The following is a 20,747-nucleotide window of genomic DNA, read 5'->3' as shown; positions in this document are numbered from 1 at the left end:
GGAGATGCGCTCTTATTTTTTGAATTTCCAGCTTTTCTGCCCTGCTTTTTCCCCATCTTTGTGGTTTTATCTGTCTCTGGTCTTTGATGATGGTGACGTACTGATGGGGTTTTGGTATAGGTGTACTTCCTGTTTGATAGTTTTCCTTCTGACAGTCAGGACCCTCAGCTGTAGGTCTGTTGGAGATTGCTTGAGGTCCGCTCCAGACCCTGTTTGCCTGGGTATCAGCAGCAGAGGTTGCAGAAGATAGAATATTGCTGAACAGCGAGTGTACCTGTGTAATTCTTGCTTTGGAAGCTTCCTCTCAGGGGTGTACTCCACCCTGTGAGGTGTGGGGTGTCAGACTGCCCCTAGTGGGGGATGTCTCCCAGTTAGGCTACTCAGGGGTCAGGGACCCACTTGAGCAGGCAGCCTGCTCCTTCTCAGATCTCAACCTCCGTGTTGGGAGATCCACTGCTCTCTTCAAAGCTGTCAGACAGAGTCGTTCGCATCTGCACAGGCCTCTGCTGCTTCCCCTGTTATTTTTTAGTTGTGCCCTGTCCCTAGAGGCAGAGTCTACAGAGACAGGCAGGTTTCCTTGAGCTGCTGTGAGCTCCACCCAGTTCAAGCTTCCCAGCGGCTTTGTTTACCTTCTTAAGCCTCAGCAATGGCGGGCGCCCCTCCCCCAGCCTCGCTGCTGCCTTGCGGTTAGATTGCCGCAGACTGCTGTGTTAGCAAGGAGGGAGGCTCCGTGGGCGTGGGACCCTCCCGGCCAGGTGTGGGGTATATTCTCCTGGTGTGCCGGTGTGCTTACAGCGCAGTATTGTGGTGGGAGTTACCCGATTTTCCAGGTGTTGTGTGTCTCAGTTCCCCTGGCTAGGAAAAGAGACTCCCTTCCCCATTGCGCTTCCCAGGTGAGGCGATGCCTCGCCCTGCTTCAGCTCTCGCTGGTCAGGCTGCAGCAGCTGACCAGCACCGATTGTCCGGCACTCTCGAGTGAGATGACCCCAGTACCTCAGTTGAAAATGCAGAAATCACCGGTCTTCTGTGTCGCTGGCTCTGGGAGATGGAGACTGGAGCTGTTCCTATTCGGCCATCTTGCTCCGCCCCCCCCTCCCTTTTTTTTTTCCTTTGAGACAGAGTCTTGCTCTGTCACCCATGTTGGAGTGCAGTGGCATGATCTAGGTTCACTGCAACCTCCGTCTCCCAGCTTTAAGCAGTTGTGCCTCAGCCTCTCAAGAAGCTGGGATTACAGGTGTGCACCACCACGCCTGACTGATTTTTGTATTTTTAGGAGAGAGTGGGATTTTTCCGTTTTGGACAGGCTGGTCTTGAATTCCCGGCCTCAAGCAATCCGACTGCCTTGGCCTCCCAAATTGCTGGAATTACAGGTGTGAGCTGCCTCACCTGGCCTGGAAAAACAGCATTCAAACATGAGATAGGACCTTCACCAGAAAATGACTTTTATGTCCTCAGAATATTAATATTGTTTCTCGTCGTCTTATTTCCAGACAGATTTTTTTTGTTGTTTCAATAATAAGTGTTCTGATTTCTTCCATTAAGTTGATACAATTTTTTAACTAGTATTTTTTGTTGGTAACTATTACAACCACAGAGTTGGAGCTAGGACGTTAAACACAAAAGCAAGTAACTGTCTTATGATAGAATGTGTCTGAAAAAGCACAATGGGAGCCACCAAAAGTAGTTATTAATTCTGCCTGGGAGAACAGGGGAGTCTCTCAGGAATATAACACTTGAGATGAATTCCAGGCATGAAAAGTTGGGTAGAGCATTGTACTCATAGTATGAATGGAGCCACTGAAGAATGAGGTTATATGACATCTATGTCTATTAGAGATACACCTAGTTTTTATTTTCTTTTGTTGGCAAATCATATTTTGGATTTGTAACACTATTTAGTTTTTTTGAAGTCCTTTGAAATGTTTGGTCAAAAATGATTTCTTAAGAGCTTATTTCTTTAAACTAAATATTTTTCTAAGACTATTCGTAAGACATGAAGTGTCTGTAACTGAATGGATTCTGTTTTTCTGGTTCCATGAAAGTGGTGACATCTATTGATAGAAAAGGAACCTGGTAGTTATATATAAAGGAAAGACTATTAAAAAATATGAAACATTTGACTGATTTGTATATACTCGTGATGTGTACTTTATATTTCACATTGAACTTACAGTTTTTTTTTTTTTTCTTTTTGAGACAGAGTCTAGCTCTGTCACCCCGGCTGGAGTGCAGTGGTGCGATCTCGGCTCACTGTAACCTCTGCCTCCTGGGTTTAAGCAATTCTCCTGCCTCAGCCTCCTGAGTAGGTGGGATTACAGGCACCCACCACCACTCCCAGCTAATTCTTTTATTTTTAGTAGAGACGGGGTTTCACCATATTGGCCAGGCTGGTCTCGAATTCCTGACCTCATGATCCGCCCGCCTCAGCCCCCGAAAGTGCTGGGATTACAAGTGTGAGCCACAGCGCCCAGCTCCCAAATTTTTTAATGGATATATATTAATTTAAATTGCTAGTAGATGATCAGAAAATAGAAATTATTTAACCACCATAATATTTGTGAATTTAAAAGAATGACAGTGATAGCTAATATAAGTTGGTATTGCTTTTCTTTTCTGTCTTCCTGGAATTAAGAGTTATCATTGTATGGGAATGGTAATTGACATTTTTTAACTTACTCTGAAATGTTTTTGCGGGGAGTAAGGTACTTTTTACAGTCCTCTACCCTACCAGCCGAGCTATCAAAGTTTGCATATAAGCTACTTTTTAAAAAGTGTATAGTTCCCTGACATTTTGCATGTAAATACACTGCAGTGACCACTATGAAGAGCAAGAACATATCTATAACCCCCAAAAGTTATTGATGTACTTTCTAGTCATAAATACCCTTACTACACCCCTGAGTCATCATCATTCTGACTTTTCTCTCCTTAGGTTAGTTTTGATTGTTCTTGAATTTTTTTCTTTTTTGGAGATGGAGTCTTGCTGTGTCATCCAGGCTGGAGTGCAGTGGCATGATCTCGGCTCGCTGCAGCCTCCGCCTCCTGGATTAAATGATTCTCCTGTCTCACCCTCTGAGTAGCTGGGATTATAGGCACATGCCATCTAGCCTGCCTAATTTTTGTATTTTTAGTAGAGACAGGATATCCCCATGTTGGCTAGGCTGGTCTCGAATTCCTGACCTCAGGTGATCCCCCCCACCCTGGCCTCCCAAAGTGCTGGGATTACAGACGTGAGCCACCGTGCCCATCCTTGAATTTAATTTAAATGCAGTTATACAGTCACACAGCATGTGCTCATTTGTATCTCACTTCTTTCACTCCTGTATTTTGAGAGTGTATCAGTAGCTTGTTGTTTGTTGTCTTTTAAAAAAGTTGTTTAGAATATCCCATTATATGAATAAAGTACACTTTAAAAATATAATCTGCTATTACAAACGTTTGATTTTTTCCAATTTTAGCTATTACGAATAAAACTGCTATAAACATTCTTGCACACAGCAGGATTTGTACATATTACACTTATTTAGAAAATATTTATGTATATATACACCCTACTAATTTCTAGAAACTTTTTATTCTGAACATGGCTTCTTCGCCAGATAATATGCTTTGTGTTCTGAAATTTTGCATATAATATTACTTTTGAGATTTTTTTTTTTTTTTTTTTTCTTTGCTTTTTCAAAGACTAGTGCAGGAAAGAGTGATGTGATTCATAGAGTGAAGATCAAAAAAATTAACCTGGCAAACAAAACTGATTAATGTCTGTGTTATCATCTTGCTTTAGTTGTCAAGCCTGTCTTGTATGGGGTACATGTGGGAATTTTTCCACATACCTTTTTAACCCAAGGACAAATGACCTTTCAGTCACATAAAATACATAGTATGCTTTTAAAGGTGTTTCTTATTTCAATACTCAATGGAGGTAGTTTCTTCTTCCTGTTTTGCTTTTTAAAGTGAAAACTTCTTAGGTTTTTAAATTTCAGTAGGGATCTAGAAGGGAAATAATAGAACAATAGTAATAGCTACCTTTTTCAGCACTAAGTATGTGTCGGATACTGTGCAGTGCGCTCGGATGTGACAGTTCACAGTTCTGCCAACAATGTAGTTGCATATAGTTGCACCAGCAGAGAACCTGCTGCCCCATATCCCAGCCAGTATTAGTTATTAATTTTTACTGTCAGTGGATGTAAGTGATGCCAGCTTTTTTTTTTTTTTTTTTAAGACAGAGCCTTGCTCCGTCTGTTGCCCAAGCTGGAGTGCAATGGTACGATCTTGGCTCACTGCAACCTCTGCCTCCTGGATTCAAATGATTCTCCTGCCTTAGCCTCCTGAGTAGCTCGGATTACAGGTGCAAGCTACCATGCCTGGCTAATTTTTGTATTTTTATTAGAGACTGAATCACCATGTTGGTTAGGCTGGTCTCGAACTCCTGACCTCGTGATCCTCCCACCTTGGCCTCCCAAAGTTCTGGGATTACAGGCATGAGCCACTGCGCCTGGCCTAGCATATCTTTAGTTTGCAATTCTTTGGTTACCAGTAAATGTGAATGATTTGCTCTTCTATAAATTACCTTTTCATGTTCTTTGTACATTTATCTATGAAGTCTTTTTAAGGTAACAGTTTCTGAACACTCTCTATATATTATGTTTACTAATCCTTTTCATATGCATTATAAATGTATTTTTTAATGATTTTATTTATGGTTTTATGCCATACAAGACGTTTTCAGTTTTTATGTAAAAAATTGTTTCTTGGTTAAGGCCTCTTCTATCTCTATATTTTGTAAATGTGGCTTCCAACATTTTCTTGCAAGATTTTTATTCTATGTGTTAATTTTTATGTCTTTAATCCATCTGGAATTTATTTTTGTATGTGGCATGAGAAAGCAGTTCGATTTTACTTTCTTCCAGATGGATAACCAGTTGTGCTGCTCCTATTTTCCTACTCAGTAGAACTACCATCTTTGTCATATTTTAAATTCTCATATATGCTGGGAATGATTTCTAGATTGTTCTCTGTATTATCTGTTTGCATATTCCTGTCCCTACACTGTTTTGATTAAAGAGGCTTTGTTTTATTTCTGATAGCTGTGAAAGCAAATCTTTTTGTTTTCTATTTCATACCTTACTTGACTATTCTGCAAATTTAGTCTGCCATAAAAACCTTAAAATCTTTTATTCAATCTCACTACCACCACCGCCCTATAAGGTTATGTGGAGATTCTTATTTGAATTGCATTTAATTTACATACCAGTTGAGGGTGTAAGTTCAACACATGAGAATACAGTATGTCTTTTTGTTCGTTCAGGTTTTTTGTTTGTTCAGGTTTTTTGTTTGTTTGTTTTTGTTTTTGTTTTTTTGCCTTCAAGAATTCTGAATTGCCTTCATAGGGATCTTGTAGCTTTGTTGTTAAACCAGTTCCTAAGAATTAGCGGGTTTGCACTACAGCAGATGGAATGGTTTTGTCAGTTTCCGTTTGTAGGTGCTAACTGCTGCAATAGAGAAAAGACAGTGATTTTTACATTTTTTCTATTTGCCTCTTAATATTTTGATTAATTATCCTAACTTTATATTGTCATCTTTTGAGATTTTCAGGCGTGTAATAATATCAGCAGTAAAAACAGTTTCACCTCTTTTACAATGTTTATGCAGCCTACTAAATTTTCTTGGTTTTGTCTTTATATTTTATGAAAGCATTAAGACAATGTTAAATGCTGGTGGTGATAACTAGCACCCCTGTCTAATTCCTGAATTTAATTAAAATGGTTTTAGTTTTTCAATCTTTTGGAAAGCATATTCTTTTTTTTTTGATAAACAATTTGTGTTTGGCCAGGCACACTGGCTAACGCCTGTAATCCCAGCACTTTCGAAGACCGAGGCCGGTGTATCACCTGAGGTCAGGAGTTCGAGACCAGCCTGGGCAACATGGCGAAACCCCGTCTCTACTGAAAATACAAGAATTTGCCGGGCGTGGTGGTGGGCACCTGTAATCCCAGCTACTAGGGAGGCTGAGGCAGGAGAATCGCTTGAACCCAGGAGGCAGAGGTTGCAGTGAGCCAAAATAGTGCCACTGCACTCCAGCCCAGGTGACAGAGTGAGACTACATCTCAATAAATAATAAATAATAATAATTTGTGTTTCATTTAAGTGGTTTCCTTCTATCTCTGGTTTGGATTTTTTATTAGGAATGTTACTGAATTTTATCAGCTTTCTCAGGACTGTTACTAATTTTCTTTAATTTCTTAATGGAGTAAATTACATAATCTATCAACATATGATAGACTTCTTAATATTGAACTACTACCCTTGGCTTCATGGAATAAATTTTTATAGACCAAGCACCCCTGGTAGTCTTTGTCTTCTGATGTTTGATTAAGAGCTCCTCAACCCTGGCCTCTAGGACTTGTCAGACTCAGAGGGAAGAAAGCTTAGTAAGTAATCCACAGGGACTCTCATGACTTCTCTTACCTCCAGTTGCCTGTAATTCTTACAGCTATTTGGATCCTGTGAATCAAATAAGTTGGAGTTGAAAATGAAGGGGAAAGAAAAGCACTTTCTTGTTTCCAGGTTCCAGAATCATCTTCTGTCCCTTCTTTCTGATGGTTATTTTTTGCCTTTGGTGTTGGTGGCTTTGCTCCTTGCAATTCAGTAGCAAAAATTTACAACAAACTGCTTCTTCAGTAGATCATTTTAATAATGAGAGAATAATGAAATAGCAACCTATTCTGATGTTTTTCTTTCCTTCCATCCAATTGGCCTTGCTTATCTTTTCTTAAACTTATTTGCATCATTTTCTCTAGTTTCAACTTCAGTGATAAGAATCTTTTGCCACTGACAGCAAGCTTTTATCCAGAAGCAAACTAGTAGCAAGCTCATATAACCAATGTTTACATTTCTTTTTTTCTTTTTTTCTTTTTTTTTTTTTTTGAGACGGAGTCACGCTCTGTTGCCAGACAGGAGTGCAGTGGCACGATCTCAGATCACTGCAACCTCCACCTCCCGGGTTCAAGTGATTCTCCTGTCACAGCCTCCCGTGTAGCTGGGACTAAAGCCACGCACCACCACGCCCAGCTAATTTTTGTATTTGTAGTAGAGACGGGGTTTCACCATGTTGGCCAGTATGTTCTTGATCTCTTTAACTTGTGATCCACCCGGCTTGGCCTCCCAAAGTGCTGGGATTAAAGGCGTAATCCACCGTGCCCTGCCAACCAATATTTACATTTCTGATTGTTGAAAAGAATCCCTGGAGGCCCAGGCACATTTTGCTAGTCTGGAAAAAATAATTTATTCAATTATAATGTTATTAGTAAGCAGATTGTTTTACTTTTTAATTAATAATTTCTGTCTGGTAGGTTTGTAATAGGTAAGAATTGAATAATATTTAATCATAAGAATCTGCCTGTGGATACCCAACAATAAAAGCAGATTGATTTAGCAAAAAGAATGTTGGCGATGGAGAAGGAAGCCTGGATACTAGTTTCAGTTCTGCCATTTCATTTCCTCTTCTCTGAGGTAGCTGAGGTAGTCTGTTGATTTTTCCTTAAGCTTTGACATTCTGGAAAATCAGACAGTGTGTTTGAGTCCTGCCCTCCAAACTAGGCCATAATTCCGTTTTTTCACAACTGAGCCCTCTTGCTGTCTCGTTCTACATGAAAATAGTGGCTGGTGGATGTTAGAACTGTATTGTCTGCTGTCATACAGCATTTGCTGCCGTAGGTCCCTCTAAATTATTACTTGTGAACATAATTTTAAGCCCTATATCTCATCCCTGTGAAGTTATTTTCCTTTGTGTGAGTTTACACAAGTCATACTTGCTGGGAGTTCTAAAGGTTTCCTGAATTACAGGACTGGAAACATATTTGGTTTGTCTGTGTTAAAATTGCTATTCGACAGTTTTTTACCCACAAATAGGCAATTTCATATGCCTCGACTTAATAATTATAGGTGAGTTAAACAGTTACCGTACTGGGGTTTTACCTGAAAGATCTTTCAACCTTAAAGCAGAATTGCCTTTTGTTTTATTGGGCATTCATTGTTTATTCAATAAAAAATACCTTTTGAATGCCTACCCTGTGCCAACCCTGTGGTAGGCCTCATGGATATGCCCATAAATAAAATAAACTTGTTCACTTGTTTCAGGAAGTCTGCAATCTAATGGAGGAAATAGGCAGTTAACTATAAACAGTCATAAAGTTGCATGGGAGTTGTAGAAGAAAGAATACATACTTCTGTACTGCATATGACATGAAGGATTTCTTACCTAAGTGTTCTAAAAGGTCTCTTGTTCAGAAATTAGCCAGGGGTCGGATAGTTGTGGTGGGATAGGGTGCTGCATAGCACACGTGGTCTTAAAAGTCAGAGGTAACAGCATGTGCTCAAGGGTGAGGAAAAGCTTGGCAGTTTCATAGGGTATGAATGGAGATAAGACCAGAGAGGTGGTAGATAGGGAGCAGATCTTTGAAAGCTTCAGAAGGCATATTCAAGGTTTTGGGCAATAGAAGCCAATGAAGGATTTTAAGCAGGCACGTTATATATTCCAGTTTATAAGGCAATATGCAAAGTGGTTTCCATCTAAAGGCAAATTGTCTTAATTCAGATCCTACTTCTACTGTATTCTAGCCATTGAAATTGGACACTTTAACCTTCATCGGCTTTGGTTTCCTCATCTGTAAAATGGAACAGTAATAGTATTTTATTTGTAGAGTTGTTAGAATTAACGTAGATAATGTGTGAAAATACTTAGTATAATTCATATTCCATACTAAGTGTAAATAACTTAATATTTTTTATATATTTTTTTGCTTATTATCTGTATTATTAGGCTTAGAAAGATCACTGTATTACTTGGGTTAGAGTGGAGTAAGAATAATTGCAGCGAGACTTGTTAGACAAGAGATAATTTCAACTTGGATTGAGGTGTAGTGGCAAAGGAGTGGGGAAAAAGATGCTATTTAAGAGGATTTCAGAGGTAGAATCCTTGGCACTCACTTGATAACTGAATGAATGTGAGAGATGAGGGAGAGGAAGAAATAAAAGAAGAGTCAAAGTATCTCAAATCATTTTTGGAATGACAGTTATGTAAATAAACTCACATCAGCTGCACTAAAATAATAATGATAATCAGTGTTTAAAGCTCATTTTTTTTTTTTAATTAATAAAGTTTTATTTTTCCAAATGTAGAGTTGCTTGGACCTGTTCATGCATCTTCACCAGCAGCTGGAGCATCTCTGCCCTTGGTATTTCTGGTGTAAATTACTTGAGCTTTGTGCTTTGAAACCAGTTTGATAAGTCCTTTACTAAGGAGCTCCGGAAAGGCTGCCCTGGCCAGGGAACCGCAAATCTTCGTCTCTTAGAGACCACAGCTGGAGTTACAAGTTTATAGTTGGGAATTTCCTTACAGAGTTTGTCATAGGTAGCTTTGTCAAACAAGACAAGTTATTGAGCTTGTCCCCAACTTTGCCTTTGGACCATTTCTTCTTTTTGGCCTTGCCCCCGGATTTGTTCACTGGGTGTTTGTCTTTCTTGGCTGACTTCCTGGTGTCTTCCTTCTTCTTGTAGTCCTTGGGTGCATCATGAAGCTCGGAGAGCAGTGGCGAACACTGCAACCTTGCCAAGATGTTGGACAAAAAGTGAAGCTCATTTTTACCAAATAATAAGTGATAGTTGACACTAATGCCCAAAGGTGAAACTTAGGAATTTGAAGAACTGAGATCATTTCTCACCTACAAGTAGTTAAGTCTCTGAATAGGTGGGGAGAAAAAGAAATATAATTTGAACAGGTTTTTTCCTTTTTTTGTACATTTCATTTCTTGTTCTGCTTTTCTTTTTAAGTCTGTCATTTTGTTATTTTAATTATTTTGGCTTTTATAGTTGTTTTAATTTTACTAGGTTGAACTATATAGAAGTTGGTGTGTTTGCAGGTCAGAAAGTAGCTAGCAATGAAATGTTTAAGTATCGGTAAGTTCGTAATTATATTCTTGTTCTGTAAGAGGTTTTAACTGAAGTTTCGGGAGTCCATTTTGAATTAGATTGAGTACCAAAGACTGTCTGAAGGAGTGTTGCTCTGATGGCATAAGAACAAGTGGAACAGAGCACCATGAAGTAGACAACTTCAACCCAGCATCATTCTATCTTGCTAAATCAATATGGTTCTGAGGGTATATAGAAATTGGAAAATTCAGAAAATATAGAAAGCTGTAAAGAAGAAAGATTTTTTATAAATGACTCTTATCCCACCATCCAATAATAGTGTTGATTTTTAATGTATTTCCTTTTAGTCATATGTATACAGAAACTTACTCAGCCTTCAAAGTAAATATAGAGAGAATATATCATGAAACTACATTATTTTATTTTTTATGGTATTTTTTAATCAGTGTATAATGTACATACTTATAAGGTATATAATGATGTCTTGATACATATAGTATATACTGATCAGATCATGGTAATTGTACACATACCCATCATCTCTAATATTTATCATTTCTCTGTATTGGGAACATTTAGTAACTAACTTCTAGCTATTTGAAACTATGTAATATTAACTATAGTCTTCCTAGAGTAGTGTAGAACACTAGAATGAGACTGTGTTATGGTTAAAGACTAGATTTATTAGGCTATTGGGCTTTTTTTTTTTAAGTTTCTTAAATGAATATTTTGATTTTAGCTCCTAGACTGTTTTCACTAAAATAGAAACAAAGTTGAAATAACTGTTATTGTACTAATGACAGTAATGTAACAGCTTGTAGTTTTATTGCAATTTTATAAATTTTTAATTCTTTCAAATTTTCAGCCATTGTATTGTCTGTTTTTATCAGCGTAACTGTCTTATTTTATACATGGGAAGCCACAGAGAGAATAAGTTACATGCCCAAATTCACAAGTAGTAGTAGAAAAGCCTAAACTTTTAACTTTGGTGAATACTTTTTCTATTTATTGAAATACATTAGTAACTCTCGAAAATCACTCCTTTATTCTGCATTTATTAAGGTGCTCAGTAAATATCGTTTAAAAATAAAGTCTATGGCAAGTGTATAGAATAAGAAGTAATCTGATTTGACTGGAGGGCAAGTTATTTGGAGGAAGTAAAATAATTGAGATCAGACTAGAAAGGCAGTAAGGGAGCCATTGACTCTTCTTGAACAATGCGGTACAATAATAAAATGTACGTTTTGGATATTTAACCAGGCAGAAATGAAAAAATTGGAAAAATGAACAAAACTATAAGTCTAGGTGGTAATCATCTTCCGTGGTAAGTGTATTAAAAACTGAAAGGAGGAAATGCATTTGAGAACTATTGTGGAAATATATTTTCAGGACTTGATGACTAAGAACAGTGCTTTGAGGGAGAGAGTGGTCAAGATGATTCCTCAGTTTCATACCGGAGTGCCTGGGAAAATGTCGGAAAAATACGGAGGCTTATTTGGTAGGAAAAAGGTTTTTGATTTTAGACATGCTGTGGTGAAATCTCTACAGGACATCTAGGTGGAAGATGTGTAACTAGCAGGCAAATTGTAGATGGAAAAGGGAGCTTAGGAGTGAAGTCAGGGCTGGAGACCTAGGCAGAGAAATTATTTGTGTTGAGGGAATAATTGATGCCGTGTCATCATTCCTTAACAGCTACCTTCAGTGCTTTGCATGTGCATAGCCTCAATGTATTTGAGTAATGTGTGACAGCAGTGTATTCAGATAGCTGTTGTATGACTTAGAACTGTATAGCCTCAGTAAGAGCAGGCCCTTCAGGATTCAGAGGAGCCCAGCCTTAACATTTTCAACATGATTGGCAGGAAAACACTGGCTCTTTAGGAAGGCTATTTTAGTTGTAGGAGCAGAAAGTAAGTAAAGTTATATACCCTCTCTGTGCTAGGTGTTGGTAAGCCTTTTGTATATACTTTATTTCTCAACAACCCTGTGAAGTATGGAGTGTGGTTCTCATTTTACAAATGATGAAACAGAGGCTTAAGAGAGGGTAAGTTATTTTAGAGCAAAAATTTGAACTTGATTAGTGTTCCTTCGATGTTATTGGTCTTTTTACTGTGCCACACACTTTGCTCTGTTTCCCAATAAGACCTGTCAGATATTACTATCAGGATTATGGTTAAATAGGTTTTTTATTTTGGGGCCATGGCCGCGCCTGGGACTGGCCAGACAACTGCTGCTGCTTCAGATTTAAAATGTAATTCATTGCATTCTGATTATGGGTGGCCATTTGTCTGTAATAAGAAAGCATGTGCATAAAATGAATTAAAAATGAAAGTTGGATCACACATTTTACTCAGTTGCCTACCTCTTGGAAAGCTTTCACATTACAACATTTGTTTATTGTCTTTACTCTGCTGGATACTTTCAATTAATCCTTCTAAATAAAGATACTAAAATTACACATTTTCATAGCACCCAACTCTGTTACCTGAAAATTGTCATCATTTATGACATTACTAGGAAAACCACAATATAATCCCAGGTTGCATTGTTTTAAATAGGCAGAAACAAGATTGTATATTCTAAGATACAAAGGCTTATTTGTACCATGAAACCTCCTGTAATATCCATGCCTGAGTAGAAGAAGGTACATTTACTTTTCTATCTTTTGTTTGTATTCTTGTATACTGCTCAGCAAATTAGAAGCAAGAAATGTATCTCGAAACTATAGGGTAGTGTCAAATATGGGAACAATGTAATTTCTCTGTGCTATTTCTGTAGTATTCAGAATGGGAGATACTTTATTTTTCTCTTGAAAAAGTGATTTTAAAGTTTCTTGGCCAATATTCAGTGAATTATGAGAGACAAAATTAATGGTGAATAGCCTTTTAGCTAGAACTTCTTGTGCAGCTGAATTATGATTGTCAGTTGCCATATGCCATACACTTAAAGGAAATTAATATACTTCCTTTCTTTAATATTGCTCTTTGTTCTTTGGGAAAATGCCATGAGAAAATAGGAATTACCCCTCTGGCAGTGTGTTTCAGTCTAACTCCTGACGCCCTGTTCTGTTACTGCCCCTTCTCCTTGCTAGCAGCCTGAATTCTGCTTATCTACTAAAAGGGGGATTCCAGACAGACGAGGAAACAGCTTTCAAATGAGGCACTGCAGGCATAGCAAGCCATTCCCCACACTGTGCAATCTGGAAATCAGGGGGCACCTCTCTGACGATGAATTCCAATTAGTTGCTAAAGATTCCAGAGTGTGTGCACATACAGGCGTTTTCTTTCCCCTCCCCCTTTCTTCCTTTTCCCAAGCCCCTTCTTCTCCCTGTTTCCCCTCCTACTCCTTTATCCCCTCCCTCCGTGTCTCAGTTCTGCAGTACGCGAGTTGAAGCACATTCCTGCTTTGCAAGGCTTTCTGTTAAGGATGTATTGTGGCTTTTGTTTGGATTGCAGCATGCAGAATTACAGGTAACATTCTGAAATTGAACTAAACAGCAAATTCTGTTGAAATGTTTTCAAAGAGGCAAAATATTATATTGGAATCAATGCAGAAAGTAAATTATTTTGGCTATTTTTATTAGTGGTAATTGTAGTGAAAGGTTTTCATAAATATTATAAGCAAATTCCTTTTTTCCCCCAAGTCTCAAATGAAAGGAAATGGGGGTAAATTAATCTGACTGTGATTGGTTTTGTTTTATGCTGATCTTGAAAGCTTGATGTTGCTGCTGCTCCTCTATACAGTACAGATCAGTTATGTGGGGTGCTATTGAGGGTAGCCATGAATAGTGGTGCTAGTAGGGGTGGAGTGGGAGGGATGATGCCAGCCTGAGCTAGCCAGGTTCTTTGATTAGGGCATTGGATGTGAAATGTAAAATGCTCTCTCCTTTTCTTCTATCAGCTGTTCAGAGGAGACTCATTACAACTCCTGCTGAAGCTCCTAATCTTCTTCCCTTCTCTTCTACCCTTTCCCCCTACCCTCACTTGGCCTGAAGACGTTGTCCCCAGAGTTTACGTTGCTCCCCTGGTGCTATGTGTATGATGAACCTGGCGCTATGGCCGCGTCTGGGACTGGCCAGACAACTACTGCTGGCTCTCCTTATTCCAGGAAGGATTTAAAGGGGAATTGCACTGCAGGCAATGCACCAGAGCAGCAGCGTCGGGAGCTTGGGGACTAAGGCTCCTCTGGCATTATTACACACATGCAAAGCTGACCGCGATGACAGCAGCTGCTTCTTTGAACTGTTGGCAGCAGCCAAGCGGCAGCATGAAGTGACAGATCACTCCTGAGCTCAAGATGAACTCCACCTTGGATGGTAATCAGAGCAGCCACCCTTTTTGCCTCTTGGCATTTGGCTATTTGGAAACTGTCGATTTTTGCCTTTTGGAAGTATTGATTATTGTCTTTCTAACTGTATTGATTATTTCTGGCAACATCATTGTGATTTTTGTATTTCACTGTGCACCTTTGTTGAACCATCACACTACAAGTTATTTTATCCAGACTATGGCATATGCTGACCTTTTTGTTGGGGTGAGCTGCCTGGTCCCTTCTTTATCACTCCTCCATCACCCCCTTCCAGTAGAGGAGTCCTTGACTTGCCAGATATTTGGTTTCGTAGTATCAGTTCTGAAGAGTGTCTCCATGGCTTCTCTGGCTTGTATCAGCATTGATAGATACATTGCCATTACTAAACCTTTAACCTATAATACTCTGGTTACACCCTGGAGACTACGCCTGTGTATTTTCCTGATTTGGCTATACTCGACCCTGGTCTTCCTGCCTTCCTTTTTCCACTGGGGCAAACCTGGATATCATGGAGATGTGTTTCAGTGGTGTGCGGAATCCTGGCACACTGACTCCTACTTCACCCTGTTCATCGTGATGATGTTATATGCCCCAGCAGCCCTTATTGTCTGCTTCACCTATTTCAACATCTTCCGCATCTGTCAACAGCACACAAAAGAAATCAGCGAAAGGCAAGCCCGCTTCAGCAGCCAGAGTGGGGAGACTGGGGAAGTGCAGGCCTGTCCTGATAAGCGCTATGCTATGGTCCTGTTTCGAATCACTAGTGTATTTTACATCCTCTGGTTGCCATATATCATCTACTTCTTGTTGGAAAGCTCCACTGGCCACAGCAACCGCTTCGCATCCTTCTTGACCACCTGGCTTGCTATTAGTAACAGTTTCTGCAACTGTGTCATTTATAGTCTCTCCAACAGTGTATTCCAAAGAGGACTAAAGCGCCTCTCAGGGGCTGTATGTACTTCTTGTGCAAGTCAGACTACAGCCAACGACCCTTACACAGTTAGAAGCAAAGGCCCTCTTAATGGATGTCGTATCTGAAGTGGCTCAGTTACGGGGTTCCCCTGTGTGTGTGTGTGTGTTTTATCTCTAAGTATTCCTCATTCACTAGGAAATCTGAGACAGAATACTTTGACTCTAAGCAATAGCATGCAAATTACTCGTACGGATACCTTTTAAGTTTGTAGAAATGGTTTTCAAAAGTGCTTTTGAATTAGAAGACTTAAGATCATGAAGACAAATTGCTGTTGCTTTCAATTTTTGAAATGTCTTGGAAATGACTAACAGTTCTCAGATTTAGAATGAATAAAGCCATATCTAACACCTCTTTCCAGCTGGCATGACTGAACCTGAGTGTGAAAAGCGCCAGCATTTTAAAAAGTCATCATTTTCTTGTCACTTTCTGGGTTTTTTCCAGCTATTTAGGCTTCATGTGCAATTGATTTCTTCTAACAGGGAATAGTAAAATATAAATTAAAAGGTTCTAGAAATTACTTTTTATGTATGCCAAAGCGTAACTGCACTGCAAGTTTCAACACTGTCATTTAGAAAGCCAAATGTTCTGTGTTTTATTCTCGAGAGAATTCTCAGTAGGGTGAATAATGTGAACACATAAACACTAATTTTAGAATTTTACAGTGAACCATGAAGCAAAAGTGCAATCAAATTATACAGTTTATGAAAAACTGCGCTACTTTTTGTGCCATACTTCACAGAGATCTAAAGATATGTGTGCATAGAAGTGATCATGTTGTAGTATTTTTGCCTATGCCTTTGTGTTATGTCTATATTTAGAATATCTGAATTGTTAGATTTATCTTTTACAGCAAAATGTGTTTAAGCTAAAAAATAATTCAGTGATGGCTGTTGGCTGTACATTTTATAATAGTGACTATGTACAAAAATGTGTCTTTAATATTGTCTGTTCTTTCTATTCAAAGACTTCCGAAATATTAGAACATCAGGGAGAAGGGTATCTGTCATAAGCAACTGAGTCAGAAAGTATACCGTAGTATACTGATTGTTTTTTTAAAATACAAGGGAGCTGAGACATTTTCTTTGTGGTTAAATGGAATCAATTAGTTATTTTTGAAAAGTATTCTTTCAGTTAATGCTAAGGAATCCACATTTGAAGAGGGGAAGGGGAAACTCTTAAGTCTCTTATTGCTATTCTCCTTCTGGAAAAAATCCTTTGGCATACAGTTCTTAATAGTCTTTTTTTTTCCCCCTGCCAAAGTACCAGCAAACCTATAGGATTTTACTATTCTTCCGTGGAATTATTATTGAGTTATGTGTTTGTATGTAGTAGTGATGTTTGTTCTTAAAAGTGATGATCTTTAGAGCAAGAGGTTTATTTTTCTAAAAGGAGAGAAGGAATTCCAGCAGCTCCAGGCACGAAAGTATTTCCTCTACTTTTCTGCTGGTTTTAATGTTTTGGAAATCTTCAGGGGACTTACCTGATCTCTGCCTTTGGCTAGAGGTTGTAATCTGAATGCGACAATGGTGTTCAGTGAGATGGAAGATGGAAGAAACCCAGGGAACATGGGTTAAAGTGGGTTTCTGAATCCAAGAAAGGACATGGATAATTATAAAGCAGGCAGATAAGCTTTGGTTTTCCATCATGATGCCAGTATTCTTAGGATTTTAGGCTTTAGACATCAACTTGATTTTAACCTCAGTTGTGTTCTATTTAAACTTTTTTATTTTAAGTGACTAAGCATTATATAAACATTCAAACTTCAGATTCTGGATTTTTCCCAAAAGCTTGCTTGCTCTTTATGTTTAGTGTTAGCAAATTTTATTCTAAGTTGTTTCAAAATTTAGAACTCATACTGAAATTCCAAGTTATGTTAGAAATGGCTTGCCATTTCAAATGGGAAACCTTTTCTGTTGGATTCTGAAAAATGATTGTATTGTAAACATTTCCCCTTTAAGTGGTACAGATCTAAAAAAACAAAATTTACTTTTTTTCATATATGTTAGAGAATGTAACCTGTTCACATTTGCAGTTTGCTTATGCATTTTTAGTTTAGAAAATATGGCGATTTTAAACACTTAATGTTTGTTGAAAAATTGATGTTAAATCAGTATTTTTGATCTTATTTTGTTGTGTGTGTATGTGTTGGGAGAGAGGAGGTGCTCCTGGACACAGTAATGTCTTCTTCAGTGACTGGGGGTGTTTTCTGTGTGATGTGTTTGGAAAGTTAATATTTAACTGATCTTTTCATCCTGGCATATTTAATGCAACATTTCATGACATTTAGTTCAAATACCAGTCTGATTTCAAAAAAAAGTGTATTTTTAGAATCAGTTACCATGGTGTTGACAGGATAACTCATTTAACTTTATATGGCATGTGACTGGTATCAGAGGAAGCATACTTTTGGTGATTATGTTGAAATTATGTCATAGTAAATTTTAAAGTAGGCTTATACTAATGTTATATTTGTAAACTAGTTGTATTTTTTAATGCAGTGATTTCAGTGAAAGTGTATTTCCCCCCTTCTTAGAGTAGAAAAGCAATTACAGATGGACTAGTGTGCTCTACTTTAGTGAGAGCATTATCTTAACACTAGATTGGATATTTGCATTTTTTTATGGGCCTGTTGACTCTTACTCAGAATTCCATTTTGGAAAAGGTTTTCTTTAAGCTTTATTACTGGATAAATTCTTTTCAAACCTTTTATAATGGCTTTTCCTTTTTACTTGAATAATGGTCTCAGTATTTTAAGGATTGGGAAAACTTGAATTTTTATACCATAAATGCATTGCCCATCTCCTTGAACTTGAAAATGAAGCAACAGGGTTACAAACTCCCAGATGGCCCAGAGGGTAGAGTGGTTTCTAGGAGGGTTTCCTCAGCTTTTCAGGTTTGTTTGGAAAATCTGCATGGTGACTTGGTATAGGAATTGTCTTAATTTCACTGACTATGTTTTTGTTTCATAAGTGGTTGGTGAAATTATCAGCAAGCCAGAATTTATTGTTATATGAGCAAATTTTGGGAAATTTAAGAATGGGAGAATTGTGGCATTGAGATTTTTTGTCCTTGTAAATCATTTTGTGTGTTGATTTTTGTGTAATTTTTTTCATTTCAGGTTGAAGAAAAACTATAAGTATTTATATTAAAATTATATATTATTAATATTATGTTGCAGACCTTGGAAATATTGTGGACATTTCTTATGACTGTAAATGAGTCATTTGGCCTTTCTTCAAAATTTGCATGACAAAAGGGCATCATATAGTAAAAATGAAGTTGGAACTGAGAGTAAAAAAATGTAGGCTTCTGTTTCTAATTAAGTAGTTTTGTAAATGAGGGCAAGTCACTTCTCTAAATGCTTAATTTCTCCTAAAAGGAGATACTGATCCCTTCATACCTCATAGGGTTAGTTTGAGGCTTGAGTTAGATAATAGATGTGAAAGTACTTTGTAAATTGTAAAGTGCTTTGCAAATAAAAATGATTACTGTTATTTGTATCTGCCATTCTTCTACATGTCTACACATCATACATCATGATGTGTTCCCCCACACTTAGATTTTAAATAATAAATAATATCTCTTTTTGGTATCAAGAGATTAATGTGGTAATTTGAGTCCTCTCTATGCTTGGATAACTTTACTCCTGGAAACTCTGTAGCTTCAGCCCAGAGAGCTTCAGGCAGTGCTTTCAAATTGCCAGTTTTTCACAGAATGGATTAGGAAGTATGGAGCTGGATCACACCTTCTTGGCTCTGGATCCAGATAAAGCTCTGTAAAATAGGTCACAAGGCCAAAGGAACTATAGAAATCCTTGGTGAAAGAAACTTTCTATGTGTTATTGCTTTGTCTCCCTTTCAGCCTTTCCCAGTTTTCTGGTTCTGTCTTTCCTTCTTCCTTCCTTTTCTTACCACACTATTGGTGATATATCCAGAAAGAAGTATTTCCTTGATACTGCCATAGGGTATGGAAAATTGTATTATGTAAGAGCAGTGACTTTTAGGGAAAGTTTAAGAAGCAATCAAGAAGCACTTGTCTAGCAAATTCTGCTGTGTGCCAGGTAGTATAACTAGCCTCAGAGAGGGATCAAAGAAGGATCATTTCTTTCTTGTAGAACTATACAGTCTTTAGATGTTTCATGTGTAAAAATTCTGTGATTATCTGTCTTCCAGGAAGCCTCACCGTTTTCTACTTTATCTGGAAGAATGTACCAAGGCTTCCTGGTGGGCCACCCCCACAGCATTGTTTTTTGTGGGGTGCAATCATATGATGCTGGTGTATAAAATCATATCACTTTATTAGTTTAAGAAATAGATGCTGGTAATTCAGAGCAGTCTTCTCAATTAGCAGATGTTTATGGGAAGCCAAACCATATTCAGAAGGTTGTTTGGTGGGAATGGAATCTCAGAACATGGTTCTGTAATGTGAATGTTATTGGGATAATAGTAAAAGATAAATCATCCCTGCTTCCATTATTGACTATCCTACCTTCTCATTGACATATTACAGTATTTCCTTGGTTCAATTAACTTCTTCTGTTACTTGTCTTTTAGTCAAATTCCTTGCAAGTCTTAGTAGTGTGCAAGCCTGCAACTCATTCTTTCTCTTTAAGGTGATTTTATATCCCCAGCCTTATCTTTTATCATAAAACATACTAGTTTTATGATTTTTTATTATTCAGAACACATCTTTATTCTTTACATTAGTTTGGGGGAGCAGCTCATCTTAAGTTTTCATGTAGTTCCTAGTTAGAAAAGCAAAATACGTGACACTCACTATAAAAATTAATAATATCAGATAATTAGGGTTGTGATATTCATGTCAGATCATGTCTAGCAAAGGAGTCAGGGAGAGGCAGATGAGTTGGAAAGAACCTTAGAAATCATTTGGTCTGATTCTGTTATTTTGCAGATGAGAAACCAGCCCAGTGGCCACTGGGTTATCTATTTATGGTAATACCCAGACTTCATGCTTCCTAATCCGTTGCCCTTTTCTAGTATATCACATTGCTTTTGCAGAGGAGTTGGAATTCAACTTGACTCAGCCGTGCCATGGGATGGGCACGTATGTACGTGTGTAATTCTAAGGATAAGAAATATGAGCAGTAATATAAATGTAATTGAGACTCGTTTCAGGAGAATTTTATAAACTTTATGTTAATACTTCCAACACTGTAGGAGCTACTGACTATTATTAACCCCATTATACAGATGAAACAGATTTTGAGTTGCCAGAGTCAGACAGCTTATAAGTGGAAGATCTGGGATTCCAACCCAGGACTCCTGACTCCAAAACCTATATTCTTACATTAATTTTTTCTTACATTCTACATTTAATTTTCACAGCAACTGATCAGGTAGTTATTTTTAATTTTCCTATTTTATAGGTGAGAAAACATAGGCTTAGACAGGTTAAGAAGCTTCTAAGGTTACATATATTGTAAGTGTTACGAATCAAATCCAATTCTTTGACTCTAAAGCTTGTGTTCTGTACCATTATATAAGCCTAGGCTTTGGAAACATATGACAGACCTCCTGCT

The 20,747-nt window shown here is 37.9% G+C and overlaps 2 protein-coding genes across 9 annotated transcripts in view; both read left to right on the top strand.

Annotated features, from left to right (window-relative positions):
- Nucleotides 1-20,747, top strand: part of RABGAP1 (RAB GTPase activating protein 1) — a 190,437-nt gene that overhangs the window by 99,266 nt on the left and 70,424 nt on the right. The gene's annotated exons all lie outside the window — the stretch shown is intronic.
- Nucleotides 13,298-15,314, top strand: GPR21 (G protein-coupled receptor 21). The gene is made up of 2 exons (XM_023217209.1): nt 13,298-13,397; nt 13,828-15,314. Exon 2 carries the CDS (start codon nt 14,224-14,226, stop codon nt 15,271-15,273), a length of 1,050 nt encoding a protein of 349 aa, XP_023072977.1. The 5' UTR covers nt 13,298-13,397; nt 13,828-14,223; the 3' UTR covers nt 15,274-15,314.

The sequence above is a fragment of the Piliocolobus tephrosceles genome, chromosome 14 (assembly GCF_002776525.5).
Source record: "Piliocolobus tephrosceles isolate RC106 chromosome 14, ASM277652v3, whole genome shotgun sequence".
In the NCBI taxonomy this organism is placed as follows: domain Eukaryota; kingdom Metazoa; phylum Chordata; class Mammalia; order Primates; family Cercopithecidae; genus Piliocolobus; species Piliocolobus tephrosceles.
Note: the sequence above shows the minus strand (reverse complement) of the source record. Positions and strands in the feature narration are given on the sequence as shown.

What these genes read in the sequence shown, in the direction of transcription:
- GPR21 (XM_023217209.1), top strand. Translation starts at nt 14,224, where the DNA reads ATGAACTCCACCTTGGATGGTAATCAGAGCAGCCACCCTTTTTGCCTC.